Raw genomic sequence first — 22695 nt, 5'->3', positions numbered from 1 at the left:
CTGCTTGCAGTATGGCATCCCAAATGGGCACTGGTTTGAATCCTGGATGCTCCACTTCTGATCCAGCTCCCTGCTGGTGTGCCTGGGAAAGCAGTGGAAGATGGCCCAAATTGATGGGACCCTGCCATTCACATGGGACACCCAAAAGAAGCTCCTGGCTTCGACCTGGCCCAGCTCCAGCCATTGTGGCCATTTGGGGAGTGAACCAGCAGGTGGAAGATCTGTTTCTCCCTCTCTCTCTCTAACTCTGCCTTTCAAAGAAATTAATAAATATTTAGCATGGAGCTTCAGTGATTGGAGGACATGACTGTGGAACACATAGTTGAGAGCCATAGCAGCAGATTGTGGTGATGGTGATGGGTTTGAGAATAATACAAGATGGCAAAGATGAGGACCTCGGGAAACCCTCGTTTAAGGTACGGAGATAAGTCAGAAAAGGAGTGGTCTTGGAGAGGTGGTTACAGATATGGAGATTAAGGTAAGAGTGCTTCCAGGAGACTGTCAGAGAAAAAAAAAAGGATGTGACTGTTTAAAATTCTGTATTTACTTCATTTCATTTCATTTGGAAGGCAGAAAAACAGAGAGATGGATCTTCCAACAGCTGGGTCTGAGCCAGGCTGAAGCCAATTAGCTGGGAACTCAATTCGAGTTTCCCATGAATAGCTGAGCTATCACCTGCTTCCTGGGCTGTGCCTAAGCAGGAAGCTGCAATCAGAAGCTGAGCCAGGACTTGAACTCAGGCACTCTGATACGGAATGCCGGTGTCCCAGGTAGGACCCTTTCAAGTTTTGTGGTGTTCTTTCTAGGAAGTGGCTTACAAACTGTTGGCTGCATTTTCGTTTCATGGAATGGACTGACCTGTTATTAAATGCTGCCTAAAGCTGCTCTCCCTCTTCTCTACCCTGCCTCTTCTCTAGGGAGAAAGAAAAATCTGTCAAGCCTTTTTCCCAAGCAACATGTTTTTGTTAACGTTGTTTGCACCCCCAGCATATTGGCTAGCTGTCCCAAGCAGTTTGGATCCATGAGATAAGTTGAAATGCTTAAGGACAATTTTGCCAAGGGATGTCCAGAAAGTTGATTTGAGGATAATGCCAAAAACTCCAGCTCTCTGATCTGTAAACGGTCAGAAACTACTTATCTTTGGCTTTCTAACCAAGAACATATGAGAGCAGCGTCCAAAGAATTACTGCTTCCTGGTAATACTAAATCAACACTAAATATAGAATATAAGCCTATTGGACTTAAGGATCAGGAACATTGGAAAATAAGCCTGTGTTAATTTGCCTAGCTAACCTCTGAAGTGAGAACAGCGCCAGTTCCCACGACTGCTAACAGTACTATCACCAAAAGAACTCTCTTGTATAGTTACTTTTTTTTTTGCCCCTCCTTAAAGACTTATCAATAAATACAAAAAATGAATGGGAGGAAACATGATCAAAGGTGCGTTAGTGGTGAAACATTTAAACTTGTTTTTGTAATGTTATCACAAGGGTCTTCAAAGTTCACAGGAAACGCTTATTATTGTTATTCAGTAGCATACTGCTTAATTGCTATGTATTTGTGAATTTCTTAAAATCTCTCCTGTTACTAATTTCTAGTTTCATTCTATTATGGCCAGATAACAGACTTGATATAATTTGAAAGATTTACTTGAGAGGCAGAGTGACAGAGAGGGAGGGAGAGACAGAAAGATCTTCCATCTGCTGGTTCACTCCCCAAATGCCCACAAACACCAGGGCTGGGCCAGGCCGAAGCCAGAAGCCTGGAACTCCATCCATATCTCCCATGAGGGCAGCAGGGACCCAAGTACTTGGGCGATCATCCACTACCTCCCAGGTGCATTAGCAGGAAGCAGGATCAGAAGTATGGAGCCGCCAGGACTCAAACCAAGCGTTCAGACAAGTGGTGGCTTAACCCGCTGCACCACAGTGCCCACCCCAAAACAACCTTTTGATTTAACCTTTTCACAAATGAAATATAATACCTGATTTCCCAAAGATATTTCATATGTCACTTTCAGAGTCTAAGTGGGCTTCACAACAAAATCAAAACCCCACAGTATTTCCTACAGAGTGTGTTGTTTTGTTTTTAAAGGCACATAACTTTTTTGACAGGCAGAGTTAGACAGTGAGAGAGACAGAGAGAAAGGTCCTCCTTCCGTTGGTTTACCCCCTAATGGCCGCTACGGCCGGCGCGCTGTGCCGATCCAAAGGCAGGAGCCAGGTGTTTCCTCCCGGTCTCCCATGCGGGTGCAGGGCCCAAGCACTTGGGGCATCCTCCACTGCCTTCCCGGGCCACAGCAGAGAGCTGGCCTGGAAGAGGAGCAACCGGGACAGAATCTGGCACCCTAACCGGGACTAGAACCCAGGGTGCCGGCGCTGCAGGTGGAGGATTAGCCAAGTGATCCGTGGCACCGGCCCAAAGGCACATAACTTTAAAACACACATATTTCAATCAGACGCACTCTTCTGGAGTGGAGAAGATGACAAGCTTAATCTTAGACTATTGTTAACTTGGTACAATTTTTTGGATGGCCACTTCTATTAAAATGTTATGTTCTATTAAATGTTGCGGCCAGTGTTGTGGCACAGCGAGTCAAGTTGCCACCCACAACACGCTGGCATCTCATCTGGGCGTTGGTTCCTGGCTGCTCTGCTTCGGATGCAGTTCCCTGCTAATGCACCTGGGAAAGCAGTGGGGTTTCCTTGGGCCTGTGCACCATGGGAGACCCAGATGAAACTCCTGGCCCCTGACTTTGACATGGCCCCGTCCTGGCCTTTGCAGCCATTTGGGGAGTGAACCAGTGGATGGAAGAGCTTTCTCTCTCCCTCTGCCTTTCAAATAAAATTAATAAATCTTTATAAAACATTTAAAAAAACTTTAAATGCACAAACCCTAGGCTGAGTAGTTCTACTTCTGGAAACTGAGCTTAAGAAATTACTAGCATAAGAACATGAGGATGATTGGGAGACTGGAAAGACTGATTCCAGTTCATCCACATGCTGAAATACTAGATAAAGCTGCTAAAAAAAAGGTGAGAAATCAAGATGTACTGACACCTTGCAATGTGTTCCAGTGAAAAAGACAAGGTGCATAAGTGTAGGAGGAGTATGATGCTGTTTATGTGAAAAAAAGTATATATGCTATACACGCACAGGAGCATTTACAGGATACATAGCCAGTCCTTCTGGGGAGTAGGCCTGTGGAGAAGCGCTGGGGAATTTTCACCTTGCTTTATCCACTAATCTATCTATGGATAAGTTTCTCTGGACATTTCCTGTAAACGGACTCATAGCATATGCGACCTTTTATGTCTGGCTTCTTAGCATAATGTTTTCAATGTTCACCCACATTGTATCATATATCAACAGTTTACTCCTTTCTATAGCTATATATTATTTCCATAAGTAAAAAACTCTGTGAATACTTTTGAGTTTAAATGTAGTAAAAAGCACCTTAACCTTTGTAGAAATCACCGTGATTCAATGGCATCTTAAAGCGCACTTCATGTTTGTCTTGCTACTCCTAATACTCTCAAATACCTTGTCTCTCAGATCCCTTTAAAAGTTTATCCCCGCGGCCAGTGCCCTTGCTCACTAGGCTATTCCTCCACCTGTGGCGCCGGCACCCCGGGTTCTAGTCCCGGTTGGGACGCTGGAATCTGTTCCGGTTGCTCCTCTTCCAGTCCAGCTCTCTGCTGTGGCCCAGGAGTGCAGTGGAGGATGGCCCAAGTGCTTAGGCCCTGCACCCGCATGGGAGACTAGGAGAAGCACCTGGCTCCTGGCTTTGGATCAGCGCAGCGCTGGCCGTAGCATCCATTAGGGGAGAGAACCAACGGAAGGAAGACCTCTCCCTCTGTCTCTGTCTCTAACTCTCTCACTGTCTAACTGCCTGGCAAAAAATAAAAAAAAAGTTTACCCCTCCAACAGTACTTTTGTCGTCATGCAGGTCTCTTTATTAAAGAGTATCACCCACATAGCAGAGCTGGCTTACTCTTTGCCCAGCTGCATTTTATTTTCCCTCTCTCCCTACTACTGCCCCAACTTCCCACATGAAAACACACTTAGAGCTGCAGAGGTACAAAAGTATACTCTGGAAATATATGGGTCTGCTCTCTCTGGCATGGACTAAGGTCTGGTTTGTAAACTTCAGTACAAAGAATGAAGTACATTCACGCTACAGAGCAACACTTCCAAATGTCATCATTAACTTTCATAGTTATTTGGCTTTATAATTTCCATATCCATAGTAAAAATCATAAATACATTCGTCCTTATATCTTTAGTGCCTTGTTCCCTCACGATCTGAAAAAGGCAAAGGTAAGTATACTGCAGCACTTTGTCTCTGCAACTAAAGACTCTGATATTTAAATATAAGAAGGACTGGGTTTTTTGCTTAAAAAGGCAGACTAATTTGCTGGCCATAGGATTTTCCTAGGAACTTCTACCAGATTCATGCTTTGGAATGACCTCAACAATTGCCAGTGCCTGCAGCTAGGAAACAAAAGAAAAAGCTGTCACCACATAACTCCACATTTCCATATTTTTATTGTGGTCATGAAAATGAGACTTATTATTTTTAAACACACACACATACATACACTCATTCATGAATGTGCAGCCACTACTGGACAGCATTTGTAGCAAAGCACCTCATCATCCTATGTTCCAACATTAATCATTGATCTCTTGATTTTATTTCTTCCTCCATGCAAGAATGCAGGTTAGGAATTGTGTGTAAGGAACAAGTACCTTACACTAATGAAAACTGATTTCTTCCCTGGATATGACCAACCTCAACATATGAGCCCTGTGCTAGAAGCAAGTCTTTCATGGTATTGGGAATTAATTTAAATCTGTAAAGTGGAATCCCTTTGTAACAAGGCTACTAATCCTGCACTCCTATTACCAATCAGACAAGGTATACTAGCAGTTTTGGTTTGTTCATTTTCAAAATCGGTTTTTCACTAGGTTCCAAAGGATCTGGTTTAAGCCACAGGTATCTGAACCATGTAATAAAAGAACCAAGATGTAATGAAATTCTCTTGTTCTTAGAAGACTGCTGTTTCTCTCCATGAGAAAAACATTCTATTGTGAAACTTTGAGATGAATCCAAATTCACATTTTTCCTTCTCCCATATGTGTTTAACAAGTTATTAAACAAACTAGGCATTTCACCTAAAAATAAAGCAAGACAAAAAGTCAAATACACTTCATTATACACACTCACAAAAAAGACATACAACTATGAAAGTCATAACTCATTTATTGAATGAATAGTATATGCAAGAATACCAATAAAAGGAAACAAATACTACAAACTACAATCTTGAAAATAAAGCCAATATAACAGGAACAAAATATACAAACATGAGAGGAATGTTTGATACTTGACCCAGGATGCATTCCTTATCTTTACAATTAACCTAAATGTCTGTTAGAACAAAACTGTATGCCTTGGTCAAACTTTAGTGCTTTTTAAAAAAGCAACAACACTCTAGAACACTTTGTCTTTTGCTTTGAGATATTTGAGATTCACACATCTGTTCAAGTACATAGAATCAGCATCAATAGTAGACCTATAAAACTTATTACTCCTTTAATGTCTTGAGTAGCACGTATTTCAGAGCAAGTACTGTCTGAAACTCTAAAATCGCTCTTCTTGAAATAAAATTTATTTCAGTTGTGGGTTTTTAATTAATTGAGATGAAAGTAAAATTCCCCACCACCCCTCCCCCCAGGAACAAAGAGCTCTTATTAAAGTATAGAAACTCAAGTCTACCTTTCTACTCTAAAGAACATTTCTTACTAACATTTCTGGTAAGGCAATAAATGCTCCAGAATAATCTTCAGTATACGCTTGCAAAGATTACACTGTTTAATATCAATAACAAAAAAAAAAAAACAAAAACAAAAACAAAAAAAGAAAAAGAAAAAAAAAGGAAGAAAAGACGCTTCAAAATTTCAGGCTAAAATATGCATAAAAGACATTAATGGCAGTATTTCTGAAATGATGTAAATGTCATATACTTATCAAATGTCATGCTTATTAAAACTACAGTTAAGGACTTAAGAGATGTACAGTAAATACACTGCTGAGGTCCATTTTTCTAAATATTAATACCACAATGTAATTACTACCCAGAAGATGATGATGCTACTTGGGAACAGAAGTACTGTACAATTTTTACATTGTAAGGCACTTTTACTCAGCATGTGACGAAAACATGGATAGAGAATCAATATATTGGAGATTTACAACCAAAGATGATTTCTCATGTGACTTCCATTTACATTTCCATTTTGTAATGAAAGATGATTTAGCCAATCACACCACAGTGAGGAAAACAGGTAGTCAGCCACTTGTCTAGCCAACCAAAAGGTAAAGTGCTATTCTGGTTGCTAGTGGCAGAGAAAGGGCTGAAAAAAGCCATACAAAGTCATACATTTTACTACATAACAAATCCATCAACTGACAGCTTATAGTATTTGAAGTCCTTTACATAATTATTGACTGGCCATGATTACCCCCTGGGCACCTTCCATTTTCCCTAAAAAAGTCATTACAGTAGTTGTCCAAAAATGAAGGAGCTCTGTTTCTCCATGGGTAAATTCTATGGCACACAATATACAAATGATGTAGACACAGTGATCTAAAGATTTAAAAAAACAATGGTTTTCAAGCTGTTGTAAGGAAATAAAGTACAGATCCTTTGGGAAAAGTCACATAGCTTGGTAAACAAACATCTAGATCTGTCCTTGCACTTCAAGTCATGATGAATTTTGAAAATTAATCACATACACATGACAGCATAGTAAGAGCAAAAGGATAAAACATACAGGGCAACCCACTACTAAAGCTAGTTTCCTTCTAAAAATAATAATATAATGTGGTTAAAATAAAGCAAGCATTGAGTCCCTTGTTTTACATAGATGTGTGAATACACACTTTACAAATATGGTTTTAAGGGACTAGCAGTTTAAAAATTCAGTCATTAAGCACAGTGTAATTTTCCACCTGTTAACGTTTTCAAAATGCTGTTCTATCAGCGGCAGACTATTTCAATGTACAGTCTAGTTAACATGGTAATTTCTTATTTGCAAATCTGCTTTGTTGTGGAAGAGTAACTAACAATCCAAAAATCAAATTCCTACCCTTGGTACTGAGGTGCTATGGTACTATCAGGCAGATCACAACTGAAGTTTTTTGGTTTTACCATAAAGAAATATATAAATGCGCTTCAGCAGGTAAGTAGAAGAAAATATCACAAGCTAGAAATACCGGTGTGAAAATCCTTTCTAAAAAGCTGGGTTCTTAGGCTTTCATACACAATTCTGATGATCAATAAAATACTAAGCCCTACCAGGAGAGAAGCAGGGCACAAAAGCCTGTTTAACAGATAACCAAAGCAATGACTGAAAACATTACAAATATTAAATAAGGTTTCTAAAATAGTGGTCACAAAGTTAAAAAATAAATACTGTTCTATGCAAAGACTGTTTTTCACTCCTACAGCACACAACACCTCCTTACACACTTTGGGCCAATATGTGAAGTGTTCCACACAACAGGGCACTTGAGAGGAACAGGTTTCAGACATGGTGTCTCGAGTCCTTAGAGAGTGGTAACCCTTTAAATCTTAAAGAAATTTAATTTGCTGTTGCCAAACATTACTTTAAACTTGAAAGGATTCAATCATTTTGCCAGAAGCTCTCTGCACGACATGGAAAGAGAAGAGGTGTACAGTCAAGAGAATTTTGGCATAAGCACTGGAGCTAATAGCTTATAATCAGCAGTTGCCCAAGTCCGAGCTGATCAGGGAGAACAACTTTAACAGGAACCCAATGAAAAGCTTCAGCACACTTCTTGGATGAGATTTTTAGTATGTGCTGGCAAAGCCAAGAGAAAAAGAAAAGTTCTCTTCAGTTTTAGCCTCCGTTACTTGAGTGTGGAAAAAAAAATATCCACAAATCACGTGTTGCCCCTAGCGCATGTTTGCATTGTAAAGTAAAATCTGCTTATGCCTTCCCTTGAGCATCAATCCACTAAACAAACTCAAACACTCTAAACGGCAGAAATTTGTTCAGTCCAGAAATATAGCTTACTCCATTCGAGGCCCACTTTAACTGTTGACACTATACACAGGGTTAATAGTGTTTCAACTGTGTCCCAGAAACTGCAAGCTACAGCTATGTAATATCAACACGTCAAACTCAGCCGTCTAGCGAAGGCTCATAAAACGAACAAGATGATTTTAGGCAGTTCAATGAAGGATCTAAGAGTTGGGCAGTAAAAAGTTACAAACCCTTTTTGATTTTAGAAAACAGTGAAAAAAAGAATAGTAGTTATGGATGTCTTATTCATTCCCAGTTTTCTAACTCTGTCCCATGAACCTGTTTAAAAGATGATAAAGAAATGTAAAATATGATGCTTGGGGGGAATATAATCAACATAATGTTATTGAGGAGTGAGAATATATTATCGATTTGACATTAAAACTACATCTATTGATAAAGTAGATAGCTTGTGTTAACAGTTACAAAACTGGCTAGTCAAAAAAAAAAAGAAAAAACTAGGCAAGCCTACACAATCCTCAGCATTCCAGTCACATGCTCTTAACTAAACATAATAGGATTTAAAGATCTTACTGTATACCATTACTTCAACATGTATCTATCAGTGTGTACTGTGTCCTGACTACAGATCTCATATAATTAGCTTTCATACCTAGTTTCCATTAAGTTGCTGCTGAGTTAGTTGCTGCTGATCAATTTCTATTTTTCCCCGGCTTTTACTCTCTCGTTCCTCATCTTCTTCATCTCTTTCATCGTTTCCACTATGGTTTTTACAATACAGTCTACGACGATAAAAGAGAAAAAAAAAACCTCAAAATGCTTTGTCATTGTTGATGAGAATACATTTATGCCATCCTTGGTGGATGAGGTTGGTGCTCATTTCAAATATGTTTCCTCATTCACACTTAAAAATACTCCACAAACAGTTACAAGTCCATTTCTATCTAAAAGACAGGAAAGCACACTAGTATTGAGATAATATTGGAAACAAAATCTCCAGTGGAAGATGACAGTTACAAGGCACTTCTTCATTCCACCTAACGAGCTTAAAAGCAAACGTTTCTGGCCAACTTGAAAAAAATATTAACTTTGAGGTACACAGATTAAATAAACAACTTTTAAATTTATTATATATAACCTAGAATCACATGTCTGGAAATGCATTCTTTATTTACTGCTGCTTTCTGCTTCACATTTCATGAAATAATTTTACTCAAACTCTTCAAATGCCCTTCCACCTTCACTGTACTAAAACACGTTCATGAACCAGTGAACAGTATGACACTTGGCTATGCCTGCCCTGATCTACACTGATCCTTCCAATTTCTTTTCTATCACTGACGTTTTGGGACAAGATCATATCAGACAGCTTGTCATGTGTGCCATATTCAAGATTCACCTAAATCTGGTAGTTTCATTTGCTTTCCTTTCACTACCTATAAACTGGAGATAAAGTCTAAGGGCTTGGTTAGCTTTTAGGTTCGACTTTTTCAATGTGCCCCCACAAGATGCCATGGTTAATCATATGATGAAGATGGTAGTTAGATGGCCAGATTTCTCCACAGTAAAGGTAGGTTTGACCTTTTAAAACTAACAATTGTTGGAGTGACACTTTGACATCACACTGTTCAAATAACCTTTTTCCTTAAGGATTTATTTGAAAAGCAGAGTGACAGAGTGAGAGACAGATTCTTCCATCTGCTGGCTCACTTTCCAAATGTCTTTAATAGCTGGAGCTGTACCAGGTTGAAGCCAGGAGCCAGGAACTCCATCAGGGTCTCCTACGTTTGTGGTTCAAGTACCTGAGCCCTCATCTGCTGCCTCCAAGAAGCAGAGGAGCTGGGACTCACTCGCACACCCCAATATGGGATGTGGGCGTTGAAAGAAGCAGCTTTACTGACTGAGTCACAACACCTATCGCCAAACATCGTTTGAGTAAAAACACCGTATATTTGAAATCCAGTTTTTAATTAGAAAAACAAAAGGTAGGCGATTTTTGGAGAAGCTGGAGTATTTTGAGCTCAGTTGTATGTCAATTATAGACAAAATGACAGTGGAACAATGCTTAGAAAATGTTCACTGGATGCCCTCTTGTGGTCAGTAATGTCTAAAAATGATCAATCCAGGAAATCACACATCACAAACAGTTGATCTAAACCAGACCTAACATTAAGGAAATAAAAAGGCAGGACTGGAGTTGAGAACAACAACTGACTTCAGTCTAGTGTTGCTCATTTTTTTTTGTTCTTAAAGCATTTTCAGGGGCCGGCACCGTGGCTCACTTGGTTAATCCTCTGCCTGCGGTGCCGGCATCCCATATGGGCACTGGGTTCTAGTCCCGGTTGCTCCTCTCCTCTTCCAGTCCAGCTCTCTGCTATGACCTGGGAGGGGAGTGGAGGATGGCCCAAGTGCTTGGGCCCTGCACCTGCATGGGAGACCAGGAGGAAGCACCTGGATCCTGACTTCGGATGGGCATAGCTCCGGCTATGGTGGTCATTTGGGGAGTGAACCAACGGAAGACCTTTCTCTCTGTCTCTCTCTCACTAACTCTATCTGTCAAATAAATAAATTTTAAAAAAAAAAGCATTTTCAATAACTTTCACAGATCTGGGAAGGATTTATACTCTTCAAATGCTGTCCATTGGAAACAATTTTTGTTATAGAAATAAAGAAAAATCGGGGCCAGTGCTGTGGTTCAGCAATTAAGCCGCTGCCTGCAGCACCAAATCCCGTGTGGGCGCCAGTTCAAGTCCTGGCTGCTCCACTTCCTGTCCAGCTCCCTGCTAATGTCCTAGGGAAGCAGCAGAGGATGGCCCAAGTGCTTGGGTCCTTGCACCCATGTGGGAGACACAGATGAAGCTCCTTTTTCCTGGCTTTGGCTTGGCCCCAGCCCTGGCCATTGCGGCCATTTGGGGAGTGAACCAGCGGATTGAAGATCTCTATCTCTCCTTTTCTAACTCTCTTTCAAAAATAAATATTCCAAAAACAGAAAAAAAAATCATGGCTCAATACTAGGGTCCCCAGCTTCAGTCTGACATTCCAGGAGTAAATCAAAAGATGGACAATTTCTGTCTGTGCCTTTCAACTAAACTAAAATAAAAGAGTGGAATTCCTAGCACAACTCATGAAGCATTTTTCCCTAAAAATGCAACCTGAATCTAATTAAACTTCTGAACCAACTGATAAGGAAATATGGGGAAGACAGTATAGATGCAAGTTAAACTGCACCATGAAATCACAAACTGACAAATTTGGGATGTACATCTTTTATAGGTATGGGATGCCAGCATTGCAAGCAGTGATTTAACCCACTACACCACAATGCTGGCCCCAAGGTCAAAGGTTTTGACTTAACAAGATCCCTGTTGTCACAGAACTCACTTTAAGAAACTACATATATATGTACATATGTATGTATATACGTATGTATTTGAGAGGTAGAAAGACAAACCAATCTCTCATCTACTGGTTCACTCCCAAATGCCTACCAATCGAGAGGGCTGGGACAGGCCAAGGTCAAGAACTCATTCTGGGTCTCCCACATGGGTGGTAACAACACAACTACTTTGAACCACCATCACCTGCTGTCTCCTAGGGTCTAGAATCAAGAGGAGCTGGGACTCAAACCCAGATACTCTTCTATGGGATACAGGCATCTCAAGTAGTGTCTTAAACTACTAGGCCAAATGCCCACCCCTGAAGAAATAACATTTTTAAAAAATGGACATGGGGCCGGCGCTGTGGTGCAGCGGGTTAACACCCTGGCCTGAAGCGCTGGCATCCCATATGGGCGCTGGTTCTAGTCCTGGCTGCTCCTCTTCCCATCCAGCTCTCTGCTGTGGCCTGGGAAAGCAGTAGAAGATGGCCCAAGTCCTTAGGCCCCTGCACCTGCATGGGAGACCTGGAAGAAGCTCCTGGCTCCTGATCAGCCCAGCTCTGGCTGTTGCGGCCATCTGGGGAGTGAACCAGAGGATGAAGACCTTTCTCTCTGTCTCTCCCTCTCACTGTCAGTAACTCTACCTCTCAAATAAATAAACAATCTTTAAAAAATGGACAGTACAGGATTAACATACATAAAAATCATTTATACATTCCTGCCTCATTTTTTTTAATATGAATATGTCAAGATCCAGAAAAGGCCGGTAAGGATGGAAAGCCACATTTAGGAGATAGAGAAGCCACTTTATTCAGAAATATTTCTCCTTGCATTTTCTTCTGTTTGTTCATTCTTCTGTTCCCAAACTAGTCACAGATGGAATCTCATTTGAACTCAAAGGCCTCTCTATCAGGAGCCCACATAATAAGCTGATTTTAGAAACACATTTCAGGCCGGTGCCGTGGCTCACTTGGCTAATCCTCCGCCTGCAGCGGCCGGCACCCCGGGTTCTAGTCCCAGTTGTGCTGCCGTATTCTGTCCCTGTTGCTCCTCTTCCAGTCCAGCTCTCTGCTGTGGCCTGGGAAGGCAGTGGAGGATGGCCCAGGTCCTTGGGCCCTGCGCAAGCATGGGAGACCAGGAGGAAGCACCTGGCTCCTGCCTTCGGATCGCTGCAGCGTGCCGGCTGTAGCGGCCATTAGGGGGGTGAACCAACAGAATGGAAGACCTTTCTCTCTGTCTCTCTCTCTCTCACTAACTCTGCCTGTCAAAAAAAAAATAATAATAAAAAATAAAAAGATAAAGAAACACATTTCAATGTGAAAAGCAAAAAGAAGCCGGCGCCACGGCTCACTAGGCTAATCCTCCACCTTGCGGCGCCGGCACACCGGGTTCTAGTCCCGGTTGGGGCGCCGGATTCTGTCCCGGTTGCCCCTCTTCCAGGCCAGCTCTCTGCTGTGGCCAGGGAGTGCAGTGGAGGATGGCCCAAGTGCTTGGGCCCTGCACCCCATGGGAGACCAGGGGAAGTACCTGGTTCCTGTCATCGGATAAGCGCGATGCGCCGGCCGCAGCGGCCATTGGAGGGTGAGCCAACGGCAAAGGGAAACCTTTTTTTCTGTCTCTCTCTCACTGTCCACTCTGCCTGTCAAAAAATAAAAAAAAATTTTTAAAAAAATAAAAAAAGGCAAAAAGAGCAATTCAAATCACCATGCATCCTAGTGCAAATATTTTTGTTTAGAGATGGTCACTGAAACATGATTTTCTAATAGCTACAACGTAAAAAAAAAAAAAAAAAACAAAAAAAAAACCACTAAGTATCTAGAAAAGGAACCTATAAAGCAAATTGATATTGCCATGCAATGGAATCCCATGCAACAATTAAAGCAGATATAAAACTGCTAAGTGTCCAGGAAAAAATGTCTCAGATATAGTAAATAGAAAACAGATTATGAAACAGAATATATAAGAATACTTTGTTTTCATAGATAGACATGTATACATAATCACACAAATGTCTAGAAGAAAACATCCCAAATGATTTAAAATTGTTACCTCTGCATAGAATTAAAATTGACATGAAGTTTCTTTTCTTTTCTATACTTTCTTTTTCCAAAAATGAAAATAGGTAATTACAAATTAGCTAAAATTAAATATTTAAATAATTCTCTATATAATCTTAGCTATTTAATATGGGTCTGTGATTAAAATTGTTAATGGTTACTTCACATAATAATGTAGTGCTTGTGAAATATTTAATAACCATGAATTCATACAATGGAGAATACAAATTTGCCTCTTTTCTCCTCTATCCCTATGTAACTACTGGGAGGTAATGAGCATCAAAAGTTTGCTGAACGTTCCTAGAGATTTTCCTACATACACAAAAGCACATATGCACATACATGGAGGTATGTTCCAAGCATAGTTGAGCACAGCGATGGTAACCTGGGACTCTGGTGTTACTGACAAACTGCCTACTATGTATTTGCAGTGCTTTCTTCTGTATGTCTTTTAGGAGGGAAATCATCCTCTATATTAAGATTTCTCTCACATCACATCAGATAAATCTAATCAGAAATGGAAAATTATACCGTATTTACTCTTCTAGATAAAATCGTCAGTAACTGAAATTAATTAAAATTAAATTTGTACATTAATTTGATGAGAGTAGGTATCTTTCAATACTGAGTTTCTCTATCAAGGAACATAATACATTTCATCAACCATCTGAGTCCTTTACAAAATGTCACCTAAAAAAGATTTATTTATTTATTTATTTGAAAGGCTGAGTCAGACAGAGAGAGAGAGAGGGAGACAGATCTTCCATGCACTGGTTCACTGCCCAGATGGCCACAATGACCAGGCCAAAGCCAGGAGCAACATCAGGTCTCTCACATGGGTGCAGGGGCCCAAGTATTTAAGCCATCTTCTGCTGCTTTCCCAGGCACATTAGCTGGGAGCTGGATTGGAAGTGAAGCAGCTGAGAATTGAACCAGCACCCATATGGGATGCCAGCATTGCAGGCAGTGGTTTTAGCTGCTACTCCACAGTACCAGTCCTAAAATGTCATTGTTTCTAAAGACAGAAAAGGTTCACCTTTACTGTGTGTGTTTGTGTGTGTGTGTATGGGAGGTGATGGGCATTTTTTTTAATGACTAGTTATTACAGGAATTTTTTTTTAAAGTTATCTCATATTCAGCAATCTTACTGAACTCCTATTAATTTTAATAAATTCAGAGTTGACTCCTTTGGGTTTTCTTGAAAGACAATGATAAAAATATTGATTATTTTATTTGTTAGACATTTTTCTTTCATTTTTTGTTTCACTGGCTTAATCCTCTGGAAGAATGTAGGTAGTTGGTGCCTTTGTCTTGTTCCTAATCTGAATGAAAGCATATTTAGTTGAACAGTTCTCAGAGATGAATTAAGAATTACCTGGGCAGTCATCAAAATACAGTTTGGGCCTCAACTAAGATGTACTGAATTTCCATCTCTGAGGGTAGGGTTCAGGCATGGACATTTTTATTTATTTTTAAAGATTTATTTATTTGTTTTGAAAGTCAAGAGTTACAAAGAGAGAGATCTTCCATCTACTGGTTCACTCCCAGATGGCAGCAATGGCCAGTGCTGGGCAAGGCCAAAGCCAGGAGCTTCCTCTGGGTTTCCCATGTAGGTGCAGGGGCCCAAGCAATTGAATCATCTTCCACTGCCCTCCCAGGCACATTTGCAGGGAGCTGGATTGGAAACAGAGCAGCTCAGACAGGAACTGGTGCCCATATGGGATGCTGGCATCAGAGGCAGAGGCTTTACCTGCTACACCACAACACTGGCCTTGGCATGGACATTTTTAAAGAGGGCTCTATCTACCTCCAGGTGATTCTGAGGCTCATCCCTGTTTAAAACCACTGATTCTTTATTTTAACACTAAGCAAACTAACTGTTGTTTTCCCATAAACACTCTATTAAAAGCTTCCTAGCTTGCTAATGGTACTTTAAAATCCAGAAATTGATAGTGTATATTATCAAATGTTTTTTCACCATTCATCAAGCAGGCAATAAGATTTTTCTTTGTTAATTATAACAGATCACATTAATATATTTCCTAGTTTTGAACAGTCTTTAAATTCTAATCCAGAGGTGATTTTGAGTAATTTTAAGATTTTTGTACATATATATTTATAAAGTGAAACTGGTCTTCAGTTTGGTTTTTCTTTTATTGTATCTGTAAGGTTTGGTATCACATTTATGCAAGCTTCACAGAATGAACCAATGAATTTTCCATCTCTTGCCATGTGCTGGACCTCTTTAAATAACATTGGGATTATCTGTTCCTTAAAGGCTTGACTGAACTCAACTGAGAAGTATTTATGCCTTGATTGCTAAGTAGGATTTGGTAAATTTTATAACATTAGCATCCTACATGGTGCTGCCCACTGCTGACTTGCTGAGTGTTTTTGTCAGCTGTTTTTCACACAGAATTGTAGGACCTAAAATCACTGGGTTCTTGCATTCCAGGCATGTCAGAGTAAGTGCTTTACAACTCTCAAGGCAAATGAAAAGTTCAGGGATCCCAACCAAATTATCCTCCATTTGCTTAAACAAACAGAACTATTAAGGCAATATACTGACATCACTACCCTAAGGCAGCACAAGTAAGTGGAAGACAGTGGCATGCAATCCCAAATACCCATTCCTTACTCTTCCATCATCTTCCAAAGAGAATCTTTTGCCTTCTATCTTCACAACTACATCCTATTCTAAGCTACCAACAATTTGCACTTGAACTACCAGCAACAGCCTCCAAATTAATCTCTTCATTTCTACTCTTGCTTCTGTCCTACCTGAAGGTCAAGATTTATTTACTTCAAAGACAGAGTGACAAAGAGAGTGGGACAGACAGTGAGAGACTTACATTGGTTCACTCCCTAAGTGGCTGCAATAGCCAAGGCCAAACCAGGCTGAAGTCAGAGATCAGGAATCCCTGGGTAGCTGAGGCCCAAGCACCTGAACCATCTTCTGCTGCCTTCCCAGGAATATTAGTAGATTGGAAGTGGAGGGGCTGGGGCTGTAAAGCAGTGGGTTAAAGCCCTGGCCTGAAGCACCAGCATCCCATTTGGGTACTGGTTCTAGTCCCGGCTGCTCCACTTTCAATCCAGCTCTCTGCTATGGCCTGAGAAAGCAGTGGAAGATGGCCCAAGTGCTTGGGCCCCCACACCCACGTGGGAGACCCAGAGGAGGCTCTTGGCTCCTGGCTTTGGATTGGCGCGGCTCCGGCCGTTGCAGCCATCTCGGGAGTGAACCAGCAGATGGAAGACCTCTCTCTCTGTCTCTACCTCTCTCTGTAACTCTTTCAAATAAATAAAATAAATCTTAAAAAAAAAAAGGTAGTGGAGCAGCTGGGACTTGAACCTGGACTCTGATATGCAAGTCCAGCATTGTACACAGCAGCTTAACTCATGGTACCCAAATGCCAGCCTCCATATCTTTTAACTTTTTAAGAGCAATTATGTAGTTTGTATATTTATTTGCCTGGCTATTTAATTAATAGATCTATCCTACTAGACTATAAGTTTCATGAGGACACAGTCTATCTCTGTTTTGGTCAATAGTGTATACCCAGCTCCTAGTACAATGCCTGCCCTAGCAAGCATAATACTGCATGAATGAATTTTAATCCAAGGACATATAGTCAGGGGAAAATGCAAACTGCACTACTTATTCCTTTAATAATATCCTCAGTATTCTATACTTGACTAAAGACCATCTAAGAATAGAAATCAAGTGAATGAATGCCATGTATTTAAGCATAGTTACTTACTGACATATTTATGAAAATGGACAATTGTTGTTTTCTTACTTGTAAATTCCTCGTGACATATTTTCAATGTATTTAGCTTTGTCTTGTACTCCACAGTGGTAATGGTAAGTCTTAACACAGGCTTTTATTTCACATCCAATAGTAGCACCGGGCTGACTGCAAAGTGTACATTTCTGTTTAAAGAAAGAGGAAGAATAATTGTAAGCAGCATTCTAAAGTTGAGGCTTTCTTACTCTATTTTTGACATATTTTAGCCAAGCATTCCAGTTTACAAAGCAAATAGGAGCCATTTTCCATCAAAAAGGGCACATTAAATTTATTATATAGCATATAATTAAAATAATACTACAATATAAACCATACTTTGATAAACCTTTGAATATTACACCATCTCCTGATGTTTCCACCATTTAACATCTGGAATATGCCAGCCTGTTGGGAAAACTACACCACTCATCAGATCTCACATTTAAATCTAAACAAGATACTCCTTAATGCTGTTAGATACAAAAGTAGAATGGTATTGTGTATTTCAATGGTTGACTTTGTTTCTTCCCTGATATCAGATCCCTTCCTATTATAATTGGGGGAAAGAATAAGAAAACAGGAAAGTACCCCCCTCTTCCCAAAGAGATCACTACCAAGGAGGCAAAAGGGCAGAGGGAAACTAAAAGAGCTGAAATCTTTTTCAAGACTTCTCAGTTTGGCCTAGTTCAGCCTTGCCTACAGAATGTTCTTAGATGAAAACATGTCTGTTGAAAAGGGGGTTTCATGGTCAAATAAGTCTAAGAAAAGTTAGGCTAAGAAGCCTTTTCTCCAGGAATGGGGGTTTTGGTACAGAGTTTTCAAGTTTATTGAAAACTTAGATGACCTTGTATTTTTTGAGGGGTGGGAGACTATTTTTGGCATATTTGTGGGAAGTGTTATGTCACTGTTTACCCTTCAAAAGTACAGGGGAAAAAGTGATCAAGAGAACCGAATGGTTATTCTAGTCATCTATTCTGACTTCAGCTATATGATACAACAGTATTCTGCATGATACGGTGAAGTGATTTTTCCTTTTTTAGTACTACAGGTTCTGTTATAAATGAGTTTCATTTTTAAAACAGTAATCAAAGTACCAATAAACTTGACTGGAACTAAATGGAATAGATCACATCAGTAACTTTCATACCATCAAAAAGAAAGGGTCGTTTTTAATGGATTTAGACAAAGGCTTTTACTGTTTTGAAAACATTATATGAGAGTTTGAAAGGGAACTTCACAAAAAAGAGGGAGGACAGACTGCCTTAGATTATTTAAGGGATACAGAAATATAAAAACAAATGTAGGCCAGCATCGTGGCTCACTAGGCTAATCCTGCGCCTGCGGCGCCAGTACTCCAGGTTCTAGTCCCGGTTGCTCCTCTTCCAGCCCAGCTCTCTGCTGTGGTCCGGGAAGGCAGTGGAGAATGGCCCAAGTGCTTGGGCCCTGCACCTGCATGGGAGACCAGGAGGAAGCACTTGGCTCCTGGCTTCAGATCGGTGCAGTGTGCCGGCCGTAGCGGCCATTTGGGGGGTGAACCAACGGAAGGAAGACCTTTCTCTGTCTCTCTCTCTCTCTCACTAACTCTACCTGTCAAAAACAAAACAACAACAACAACAACAACAAAAATGTAATGTGTGTTCCTTCTGTGGATCCTGACTCATACGAATTGACCTTGCAGAGATGGTTTTGAGACAGCTGACAGAAAACAAACATAAATTGAGTATTAAATAAATGACACTAAGAAATTACTGTTAATTAATAAGGTGTAATGACACTGTAGTTAGATGAGGAGAAGTCCAGTTTTTAAAAGACATATATTGAGAGGGCCAGTGCTGCAGCACAGCAGATAAAGCTGCCAACTGCAGTGCCGGCATCCCATATGGGTGCGGGTTCGAGTCCCTGCTGCTCCACTTCCAATCCAGCTCTCTGCTATGGCCTGGGAAAGCAATGGAAGACGCCCCAAGTCCTTGGGCCCCCGCACCCACATGGGAGACCTGAAGGAAGCTCCTGGCTCCTGGCTTCGGATTGGCAAACTCAGGATTAGCTTTGCATTGGAAGCTCCAGCCACTGCGGCCAATTGGGGAGTGAACCAGCGGATGGAAGACATTTCTCCCTGCCTCTTCTTTTTTCTCTAACTCTTTCAAGTAAATAAACATCTTTAAAAAAAAGATATATACTGAAATGATATGAAGTCTTACCTCTGCTTTAAAATACAACAAGCAACATGAATAAAAGGCATAAATGAAAAAGTGCTACAGTTTATGGCAAATGATGAACTGAAGGTGATGGATGATTTTATAACAAAAATTCAAAAATTAAAAGTTGTTTCTAGAAATAAGTGCTGTGTTAAGGAAAACACTTTGCACTCCATTGACATTTTATAATATTTATAAGCTTTAAGGGAGTAAGTGATCCCTAAAAGTGCCAATGTTTCTCAAAGCCACTGATCAGTCGTTCAGAATGTTTAAAAACATGACACTAGGGAGCTGTTGTCATAGAGCAGTGGGCTAAGCTGCCACCTGTGACGCGGGTATCCCATATGGGTACCAGTTCAAGTCCTGAATGCTCCACTTCTGACCCAGTTCCAAACTAGTGTGCCTGAGAAGGCAGCGGATAACAGCCCAAATGCCTGGGCTCCTGCCACCCATGTGGGAAACCTGGATGGAGTTCTAGGCTCCTGGTTTTGGCCTGGTCCAGCCCAGGGCCGTGCCCAGGCCATTGTGGCTACTGGGGGAGTAAAGACAGCAGATGGAAGATCCCTGTCTCTCCCTCTCTCTGTAACTCTGCCTTTGAAATAAATAATTTTTTTTGACAGGCAGAGTGGACAGGGAGAGAGAGACAGAGAGAAAAATCTTCCTTTTTGCCATTGGTTCACCCTCCAATGGCCGCCACAGCTGGCGCGCTGCGGCCGGCGCACCGCGCTGATCCGAAGGCAGGAGCCAGGTGCTTCTCCTGGTCTCCCATGGGGTGCAGGGCCCAAGCACTTGGGCCATCCTCCACTGCCTTCCTGGGCCACAGCAGAGAGCTGGCCTGGAAGAGGGGCAACTGGGACAGAATCCGGTGCCCCGACCGGGACTAGAACCCGGTGTGCCAAGGCTGTAAGGCGGAGGATTAACCTAGTGAGCCGTGGCGCCGGCCTGAAATAAATAATCTTTAAAACATAATAAAAATAATAAAAACAGACTAAGGCACATTTTATAAAGAAAACTTTAAAGCTATGATAAACATTTTAAGACATAACTGTTTATATGTACTTCAAACCTAAAGCCTTAAAAATCTTTTTCTTTTATGTAAAAAGAAAACGATTAACACAGATTCTCAAAGCTCTATTAGGTTTATGAAATTCTTCTTTAAGCATGATTATACAATATAACATTTTATGCTTGACAATGTTTATCACATCCATATCTTCACTCATTTTATCAAAGGGCTTACAACTACCTTGAAATATAAATCGTTAGTGTAATTCATAATTCTCTTTAGAAATGATGTTAATTCGAAAAAGGAGTAAGTTTCATAATATCAGTATCCGTTATTACACTATAAATAAGTCAAACGTACACTTTGTTTAACATACGAACTATTTTATATTAAATTTTTGATGACTTGATAAATTTGAGATGTGTTCTATATTTAAAGCAGAGTTAAGAGTAATGCTGCATAACATAAGTTTAAAAACCACAGACCATTCTTTTTCCTCGCTTAATCTCTTGAAGAACAGTTTTGATATCAAAGTCTCCAAATTCTGCTCTTGATGTTGTCGTGAGCTGAACTGTTCCAGAAGAAAACAACTAGAGAAGAGAAATGCAGGAACATTAACAGAGCTCTTATGAGAAAAAAATTAAACAAGATAATAACAAATGTGTTATATTAATTTTCTAAGATGATATTCCTGAATAATCAAGTACTAACTCCAATTATTTTTAATATATTCACATCATTAAAATACAACTCAAAGACAATAAAATAAAACTAAGATTGCCAGCATGAGCTAAGATTAAATACATTTCTTCAAACAATGAAGATTTCAACAATATTCTATCATCTCAACTGCTTTACATTTCTTTTAAAAAATAGCTTACATTGGCACATTTCAATTACAGATGCAGATCAGAACCACACTGTTTTTTCAAAACAGTCATGTTTGGGAGCCACTCCATGGGTACCCTAAGTGCATATATTTTGGCAAAAGCTTCCCAGGTAAATCTCATATGCCCTCTAGTTAAGAATCTATAAAATGGGGTGAGTGTTGTGGTACAATTGGTCCTAAATCAGAGGGCCAGTTCAGTCCTGGTTATTCCCATTTCCAATTCAGCTTCCTGTTAATGTGCATCTTGTGAGGCAAAGAGGGCCCAAGTGCTCAGGTCCCTGCCACCCTTGTGGGAAACCTGAATGGAGTTTCTGGCTCCTGGCTTCGGCCTGGCCCAGCCTTGGATGTTGTGGGCATTTGGGGAGTGAACCAGTGGATAAAAGATCTCTGTTTGTTTCTTTCTCTCTCTTTACTCTGTGGATCTGCCTTTCAACTAGATGAAGATAAATATTTTTCAAACAAATCTATGGTACAAATAATGCAATTTTATAAACTTGGTCATAAAATGGGTAAGTAATCCAATATAACCTAACTCAAAAACATTTATGTGTAATATAAGTCAGGCCTGGATCTAAGCTTGCAAAGATAAAAACTTATCCTCATTTCATTCTTATCCTCAAGGAATTAAGAGTCTATTAGAGAAGATAGGGTCATAAATAAATAATTGTTAATCAGTATGTTAGGCACAATAATAGAAGTATTTATTAAGTTACAGTAGAGGCCTAAAATATCTTTCATAAAATGTTGAAATTTTTAGTTATGAAATAAATTATGAATTATTTTGAATATGGTAACTATAATTAGGACTATGTCAAATGCTACAAAAACATGAAGACAATTATTTTTGAAAATATGAAGTTTATTAAGATTTGGGAGGGCCAGCACTGTGGCGTAGCAGGTAAAGCCACCGCCTGCAGCGCCGGCATCCCATATGAGTGCCAGTTTGAGTCCCGGCTGTTCCACTTCCGATCCAGCTCTCTGTTATGATCTGGGAAAACAGCAGAAGATGGCCCAAGTCTTTGGGCCCCTGCACCCACATGGGAGACCCGGAAGAAGCTCTTGGTTCCTGGCTCCTGGTTTCAGATTAACGCAGCTCCAGCCACTATGGCCAACTGGAGAGTGAACCAGCAGATGGAAGACCTTTCTCTCTCTGCCTCTCCTTCTCTAACTTTCAAGTAAAATAAATCTTTTAAAAAAAGATTGGACAAGACGTTCTGGAAAAGAAAAAAAAAAGAAGACCTAAATGAAAGATCTCTGCGAGTGAGATCCCAGTGGAAAGAATGGGGCCATCAAAGAAGGAGGTACCTTTCTC

At 40.4% G+C, this 22695-nt stretch overlaps 1 protein-coding gene across 13 annotated transcripts in view; it reads right to left on the bottom strand.

Annotated features, from left to right (window-relative positions):
* PHF6 (PHD finger protein 6) overlaps positions 1-22695 on the bottom strand; it is a 63376-nt gene that overhangs the window by 4856 nt on the left and 35825 nt on the right. For 3 of the 13 annotated variants that reach the window (XM_070066648.2, XM_070066650.2, XM_008273227.5), the window contains 4 exons: positions 20980-21084; positions 17306-17439; positions 8728-8857; positions 5248-8393 (listed from right to left, as the gene is read on the bottom strand). In XM_070066648.2, coding sequence (XP_069922749.1) covers positions 8728-8857; positions 17306-17439; positions 20980-21084 — 369 coding nt within the window. In that variant the 3' untranslated portion in view covers positions 5248-8393. Of the gene's footprint in view, positions 1-4528; positions 5178-5247; positions 8858-17305; positions 17440-20979; positions 21085-22695 lie in introns of those variants that run through there. The other 10 variants (XM_089324174.1, XM_089324176.1, XM_089324171.1 and 7 more) reach the window with 6 other exon arrangements.

This window comes from Oryctolagus cuniculus, chromosome X (genome assembly GCF_051225735.1).
Source record: "Oryctolagus cuniculus isolate XC-2025 breed Fujian yellow rabbit chromosome X, ASM5122573v1, whole genome shotgun sequence".
NCBI lineage: Eukaryota > Metazoa > Chordata > Mammalia > Lagomorpha > Leporidae > Oryctolagus > Oryctolagus cuniculus.
Note: the sequence above shows the minus strand (reverse complement) of the source record. Positions and strands in the feature narration are given on the sequence as shown.